The sequence below is a fragment of the Chenopodium quinoa genome, unplaced genomic scaffold (genome assembly GCF_001683475.1).
Source record: "Chenopodium quinoa cultivar QQ74 unplaced genomic scaffold, ASM168347v1, whole genome shotgun sequence".
Classification (NCBI taxonomy): Eukaryota; Viridiplantae; Streptophyta; class Magnoliopsida; order Caryophyllales; family Amaranthaceae; genus Chenopodium; species Chenopodium quinoa.
In genome coordinates, this window is record NW_018744504.1 from 135428 (window position 1) to 143999 (window position 8572).

An 8572-nucleotide genomic window follows, 5' to 3' on the forward strand; every position below is an offset into this window, starting at 1 on the left:
CTTATTTCTAGTAAATTGAGGGTACAAGTGTACAACCACACCCTCCATGTACCACCCCCACCCTGGATGCGCCAGTATGTTAGTTGTACTTTCACTGTAAAACTAATGCTACAAGAGTTCTACAAGTATTATTTTTAAAGATTAGACATTTGGCAATACTTATGATATTGTAATCGTATTAATTTATCAGAAACAAGCTTGGCTAACTGTTAATACAAAAATAATTCTTACATTATGCAAATGCGTGCAACTAATTAATAAGGCAAAGAAAATATGCACAGAGAAAGAAAAGGAATCTCGAAGCTAAAAAAATAATCAACTTTATGTATACTGCAAAATGAACATTCCAATCTCACTAAAAAAAGGTGTTTAGTTTACCAATCACATGCACAAAAATTTGTGTATCATACCAATTCCAATTCTTTTTGTTTTTCTTTTTTTTTTTTCTTTTTAACCACCACTCTAATTTTCATGTCCAAAATCTAAAAAATAAAAATAAGAATATTAGAAATGTAGAATATAGAGATTTACCTTTGAAAAACAACAAGTGAAAATTACACTAAACATTGGATGAGAAAGAGGAAGAATGATTATGAACAATCTTGTTTTGTCTTCCCATAAGCCACATCAATGTTCTTCTTGTAGATGAAGATGTTGTAGTTGGATTTGCTAATGAATCAACGCTATAACAACTTTGAGTTTCTTCATCAATCCCTAATTCACTCACATCAATCTCAAACTCCGAAGTAGTCCTCCTTGATGATCGATTGATCTCATTTCCATTCCCATTCCCATTCAAATTACCACTTCGTGGATTCGCATGATTCCCGTTCATGTTCCCTAATTTCTTATTTTTCTCACCACTACCTCTTAACCAAATCTTCGAAAACGAAAAACTCTCCTTCTTAATACTACCACTACTACCCCCAACATTATTATTATTGTTACTATTATTCCCACGAAGGTCAAGTGTTCGGAATGCCTCGATCCCATTGAATTCCCTCCTAGAATCACACCCATACTCCGACATTGCGCCTCTATTCGCAACCTTACCACCACCGCCGCCGCCCTTGCTCTTATTGCGACTAGTACTTGCCTTCTTCGCCGGTGTTCGTATTGGTACTTGTAACGACGTCGTTTCATCCATCACATAAGCAAATGATCCCATTGAATAACACCTCCTTGATCCCAAATTATTACTCCCACTACTATTGTTGTTGTTGTTTTGATCATTATTACTATTATTAGTAACAATATTGTCACTACTTCCTTCACCTCCTTCAACATTTCTAAACTTCCCCAACTTAACCATAACAATCTTATCATCTTTTTTCACAGCAATGTCATCTATATTTTCATGCGATTTTACTAAATCACTCCGATTCGACCCGAACTCATCTCGAATCAACCCCGACCCGACCACCTCCCTCTCCAGCTCCCTGGAGCTCTCGACGGTGTTACTCCCCGATTCAAGCACACAAACAACAGGCGAGAGCGAAAACCCGTGAGGGGAATTCGTCGTTGGCGCCCCGAAATCCTGCAGCAAGCTCGCCCGACAAAGCGGGCAAGTCGAGTGAGAAAGAAGCCATGTATCAATGCAATCGACATGAAAAGCGTGGCTGCATTTGGGCAAAAGACGAAGCTTATCGTCCGGCTCAAACTCACACAAACAAACGGCACAATCAAAAGGGTCTTTTAAACCGATAATCGCTTTGTACTGAAAAACAGGGAGTGTATCAATATAAGATTGGTCAACCCCAGCATCATGTAAATGGAATAGTTGTTGTAATTGGCCTTGAAGTGCTGTCACACTTTCTGCAAATTCATCTGGGTTTCGTTGATTTGGCCTTAATAGAAATCTAACAACAAGGTGTAATAACCCAGATACAAAAAATATTATTGCTAGGATAATTATGATTAGGATTATACTTGGACTGATTTTGCTGTCCAAGTTTAAGTTTGGTGGTTGGACGTTTTGGTGGGGTGGTAGTGGCGGTTGTGGCAGTGGCGGAGCTAGCATCTTTAATGGTTGTTGCAATGGAGGATTATCCATCGCTTTTTGTTTGTTTTAAGTAATCTAGATAAAAAATAATAATAATAATAATAATAATAATAACCCAGAATTTTTAAGAACTCTAGTATGAATTGTGGAGGAGAGAGAAAATGAAAGATCTGCAAGTCAAAGGGGGAGAGAGATGGTGATGTAAGTGGGTATGAAGCAATAAATGAGAAACAGAGAGGGGTAAGAATTTGAAATTGAAAGCAATGAAATAAATTGAATCTACTACCAAAAGAGAGGAGAGAGAAGGGGGTAATTAATTATGTAATAAAAGATCTGATTAATTTTGAAAAAATAAATAAATTGGAGAGAAATAAATAATTGAAAATGAGGAAGAAAAGACAGGGGAGAAATTAAATGAGGAAGGAAGGTGGGTTATAATTTTTATTTAATTTAAATTGTATTTTGGGGGGAAGAGAAATGGAAAGATTATGACTTTTTTGTATTTTTTTCACCAAATGTGAGAGATAGGTTGACTTGAAGAGTGGCCAACATTTGGGCATCATATCCGATGCTTCATTAAATCATTACTTACAAAATAGATAAATTAATTACTCATTGTATTTTTACTCTATTTACTCCATAAAATAATTACTATGGTAATGCTATACATAGCCCTTAATGCTAAGGGTGAGCATGGGATGGGTACCTGTACCATTAGTACTAACGGTTCGGATATCCGATAACCAAAATCCCTAAAAGTGATATTCATGACCCAAACCAATAAGTTCGGGTACCCGGATTTTCAGATCGGTTACCAAATACCCAATAAAATATCCAATAATGATATTTAAATTTAATTATATAATTATTATGATATAATTTAATTTACCACTAATTAACAACAATATCATATGATTTTGACCAAATTATTAATAATATTACTAATCATTGATATTATAAAGTTTATAAAGTAATTATGAAATAAAGTAAGAGTTTTAATTTTAAAAAAATAGATTTAAGTAGGGAAAAAAAACAATAAAAAATGATTATCGGATTGAAACGGGTAACCGTTAATTTTAAAATGATACCCAATAACCATACCCGATAACAAATTATCGGAACGGTTACCCAAACCGTTATGGTTATCGGACCGGGTACCCTAATTTTCGGAACGGTTTTTCGGTTTTGCTTAGCCCTACTTAAAGCTACCTATAAGCCTTAAATACACTTTGAAAAATTGTATAAAAAATTAGAAAATTCATAACAAAAATGCGCGCAAATCAATGTAATTAGGGCATGTTCACTTCAGCTTAATTTCAGTTCAGTTCAGCTCCAATCAGTTCAATTCAGCTCAGTTCAGTAACTGTGAACAGACCCTTAGTGTGTTTTTGTTATGAATTTTTAAATTTAAACAATTTTCTAGAGTGTATTTAATGTTTATATGTAGTCCTAATAGCTCGCATAACATTTTCCTTACTTGTATTTCACTCTGTAATTTTTACTTCCTCTGTTCCTTAACTGTGCGACTATTTCTCTTTAGAGTTTGTTCTCGTACGTTGAAATTCAGTTTAGTTCAGTTCAGTTCAGTTCAGTTTAGTTCAGCTCCTAATTTCCTTCTCTTATAAAATATTCAGTTCAGTTCAGCTCAGCTCAGTTCAGTTCAGCTCCTAATTTCCTTCTCTTATAAAATATTCATTTCAGTTCAGTTCAGCTCAGTTCTGTTCAGTTCAATTCAGCTCAGTTCAGTTCAGTTCAATCAATGAGAACAGGCCACTCCGTATTATATACTTCCTCCGTTTCTATTTAGTTGACACGTTTAATTTAGGCACACATATTAAGGAGAGGAGAGAGAGTGAGAGAGAATGATAAAGCAAGTGGGGTACACTTAAAAATCTAGGTATAAAACTTACCCAAAAAGAAAACGTGTCAACTATAAAAAAAAACTTCCTAAAAAGGAATATGTGTCAACTAATAAAAAACGGACGTAAGTCTGTAATTAATGTTAGAAATAGACACGTAATTAAGGCATGGAGGGAGTATGATATAAGGACATATTATCTTCATTTAAATAGTTGCATTACTTATGTTATACTGAATGCGTAACTTATACCATTAATATCTTTAATTATTAAAAAAAATAGATTGAATAATATTATGGAATCTCACATAAGTCCATTGGATCTAAGTTATGAGTAACAAACTTTAATTAAGTAATTCGAGAGTCTTGTTATTCTTAATTCACCTAATTTCATAACTTTTTTATTGAGTACTTAACAATTTTTTTTTTATTCCCTCAAAAAAAAAAAAAAAAAAAAAGTACTTAACATTTTTAGATCACATTTAGGGGTGGAAAAAAAGTATTAATAAAAGTTAAGTTTTAAAGAGTTGACAAAAGAAGTGATTAAGAGAGAAAGAAGTGAGGGTGATATGAACGTTACGGAAATAGTGATATGTGTTTGACGACTTTTTAAATTATGGCAGTTTATATTTTAGTGTACTTTAATTTGTTCGCACTCTTTTAGTATTTTTAGCATTTCGTATCAAATCCGATGGAAATGGATTTTTCATTTGCACGGTGACAAATGATTGTGTGGAAAGTCAACGCTTTTCAATTTTTCATCTTTAGTGTATCATCAAAAAAGTGTGGAAATGTAAACTTGTAGTATAAATGTCAAATAAAAAACAAATAAGGTCTAATACATTAATTACTCTCCACCCGTTCAAAAAAAAATATATAAAAGATAAAATAAATCAAATTTGTTTTGATTAATTATAATTTCATATGTCGTTTTTGAATACTCCGTTTAATGTAAATTTGTAATTAATCTATCCATTAAGCTTACCTTAGGGCCTTAGCAAATGCTTGAGCTAAAGGGTTATTGTGCTCTTTTGTCTTATTATTCATTAACTTAAAGTGTTTTGTATATATCATTTCATCTAAATGGATGATATAAGTAATTTGCATGGTTTTCTTTCCTAATAATTACAAGGATAAAAAAAATACCATCAAATCAAGCTAATCCATATCATTATAGTCCGTACCGATCGTATGTAAAATAAGTACATATATATATATAATATTTTCTAAAAACCACTAATCGATCTCTCATATTTGGCAAATTACAATCACAAATCTTTGAATCAAATTTAATTTAATTAGGGTATGTTCTTTTCAAATTATTTTCAGTTCAGTTCAGTTCTTAAATTTTTTTATCTCATAAAATATTCAGTTTAGTTCAATTCAACTCCAATAAATTTAGTTCAGTTAATCAGAACATGTCCTTACTATCTTAAGGTATTTTTTTGACAACTAGATGTGTAAACATTATCCAAATTGAAAAGGAAAAAAGCTTTTAACTTTAGGCAAAGTACAAGTAGCAAAATGGGGGTCAAATTCCACATAAACCACATAAAAATGGTAGTGGACTTAGATATGAGTGTAGTAAGCCAAGGGAAAGGCCTACATAAAAGAAGGTTCTGTGCTTGTTGATGTCTCCTTAGTGGCACATTTGGACATTGGCTTTTTGTAGCCTTTGGAAAAGTGAAGATTCATTATTATATAACTTTCCAATGATCTCATGATTTGCGTCCAAATAGATTCAAGCTTCGAGAATAATGAAGTTTTTGATTAAGTCTTCTAATTTGTCAACGATTTGACTAATGTTCCACCTAATTAACAACTTTTAAGGCAGTTTTTTCACAAGTTTCACCTGCCCAAGAGATGATTTTGTTTAATTTTGTCTTAATGTGTCAAACTAGTAGTTTAGATTTTATTTAAGTCAAATAATGAAACAACACTCCCTTTATTTTTATAATCTACTGTTTTTGTTTTGAGAACTTGTTATAATATAAGAATTTGATGCCATTTCGAACAATATTATATGTGTTAAATAAAGGTGATCAACAATAATCAGTCGTGAAAAAAGTGCAGGATTGGATCATTCTAAAAATGTATTTTTAGTTCAAAAACTAAGTCGATCGGCCCTAAAAGCCCTCTTTGACACAATAATAATCCTAACACAATAGTTTTGTAATGATGTAAACATATGAATATAAAAGATCACTCGTAATAATTTACGTACTTGAGGTCTATCAAGTGAGTATCCAGATCTGTTAGTTATAGACAATAACTATAACAACTTAACAAGTCAAGTGAGTATTCGGATCCACTAGTCATAGACGATAACCATAACGTCGTAGGTTCTTTTTGACATTAGATTATATTTAGCAAATCAACAATAGAAAATATAACTAAATCCTTACTGAGTCAAATCTCAAAGATTAAAGACAAGGAGTTATTAGCCTATTGCTATTGCTATTCTACTTGTAGGTTGATGGTAGTTAAGACATTGAACACGACGTATTCAAGTACAATCTTCGAGTAGCCTAGTCTCCATGCTAGTTGTAATTCAAAGCTTGTTGTAGTAACTTTAACCAGGCCATTTTCACCTCCTTCCTCGCATCATTAACTCGACGCGTAATATGCCACAACAAATACTCACCTCTCTCCTAATTAATGAATTATTATGCAAAGACCAATCTTTATGGTTGTTTGACTGGGTAGAAAAACAAAATACAAGTAATGTACTCGTCAAATGGGCTAAAGATTTAAGTTGTACTCGTGAGTTGCTCATGGTGGTAATAAGAATTTTGGCAAAGGAAAAGTTTGTAACTATTGTCATGTGAAGGGTCATATCAAAGCCGAGTGTTGGAAATTAAAGAGAAGAATGAAGAGAACTCCAATGAGGACAAATCCGCTAATATGGCCAACAACGATGATGATTATGATTATGCACTTTAGGGTTACGAGCTTTGGGGTTGCAGTTTCTACGATCTCTTCATGATAAGTTCCCCTTAGAGATTTCTTGGTAAAACGAGAAACAGTGTGGATTTTTGGTATGGAATCTATGATAGATTGTATTTTTTTTTTTTTCGTTTGTAATAAAGTAGCAATCTTGGATATGCATTAGATTTTGTTCTAGTTATGCTATTTCTTATCTCAATTTTGGTACTTTTGTGATTTACTAAGTACAATTGCAATTTAGAAATTCTTGATGTAATTTTTATTTTTCTAGAATTGCTTAAGTTTTTTTTTTTTTTTTTTTTTTTTTTTTTGAGATGAAGAAGTGTTTGAAGAGAGTTTGGTCAATTTTTATAAGCATGCTTGGCGTCGGGACATTATACTCTCAATCTAGGCCATGTGATGGTTTTGTGTTCGGAGACGCACCGGTTCACAAGTTATGGAAGATGTCCATTTGGTGATAGCCTAATGTTAGTAGGCTTATGGATTTTTGTTTAAGGTGGAGGTTTTATGTTTTATTATGAGCATTACTTCTTGGTTTTTTGGTTCAAGGTGGAGTTACCTTGTTTTGGTCGATTTCAAGTCAAGGTGGAGATTGTTAAATTGTGACTCGAAATCTAGTAGGGTTGACTTTGAACACATATATCTCTCAAGCTACAAGAGATTTTGAGCTGATTTAAGTTGGAGGTGATAGCTTGGTTCAAGAACTTTCCAACAATAGGTCATATTCCCAATTCCGATAAGAAACAAGAAAGTTATGACCGTTTTACAAAAACTTGACGAATCTGGAAATTTGCAACGAGGCTGCGAGCTATAGCTCTATGTGAGTGAGCTATAGCTCGGCCCTATGAGGACTTGCGGCAGGCATGAGCTAGCTACCGAGCTATAGCTCGGTAGTTAGGATAATTGATGGAATATTTCCTAAAATTATATCTTTTCTATGACGGTTATTTGAGTATACTTGGGGAACAATCTTAGGGTTTTCTTGTGTTATAAAAGGACCCTTTAGTTGATCAATTAGATCATACTTTTTTTGAGCCATTAGATTTAGGACTCCTTGTATTATTCTCTCGTTCTTTCTCTTTTATAATTGAAGAAGCTCTCGGATCCCCCACCCGTGGATGTAGGTCTATTTTGACCGAACCACGTAAATCCTTGTGTTGTTTATTTATCTTATTTATTGATTTTCTCGTTCTTATTTTTCATTGATTTGTTCCGCATTAATCAAACACGATTACACCCTTATTTCCTAACAATAAGCCTTGTGAAATTTAGTAGTTTAATTAAATTAGCTAGTTACCTTATTAATTATAGAAACTATCTAGTAATTAGTAAATGTGACTATTTCTAAATGGATCGATAAAGGTAGTAGATAAGTTTTGATTTCATAATATGGAGGATACATCTAATTAGAGCTGTCAAAAGTTGACCTAACTCGAAATATCAACTCAAACCCGATTATTAATCGACCCATCTGAACCCGAAAAAATGGTGACCTAAACCCGACCTAAAACCAACTATAGACCCGAGTTGACCCGAGTATGTGAGACCCGAACCCGAACATAAACTGAGCTGGAGATGACCCGATACGAATGTAACCCGTAAATTATTGACCTGAACCGAACCCGACTTGAACCGAAATTGACCCAAACCCGTCAAAACTCGAATTTAACCGACTTATTACTAACCTGACATGAATTAAACACGACCCGTTACTAACCCGGCTCGAATTTAACCTAACCTGTTACAAACCTGACCCGAAATCAACC

The 8572-nt window shown here is 33.3% G+C and overlaps 1 protein-coding gene across 1 annotated transcript; it reads right to left on the reverse strand.

The window, feature by feature from the left end:
* Positions 1–312: 312 nt before the first annotated feature.
* Positions 313–2671, reverse strand: LOC110698284 (RING-H2 finger protein ATL13-like). Its single transcript, XM_021875683.1, has one exon. The coding sequence runs from the start codon at positions 2051–2053 to the stop codon at positions 560–562; it is 1494 nt and encodes a 497-aa protein (XP_021731375.1). The 5' UTR covers positions 2054–2671; the 3' UTR covers positions 313–559.
* Between the last annotated feature and the right edge of the window lie 5901 nt (positions 2672–8572).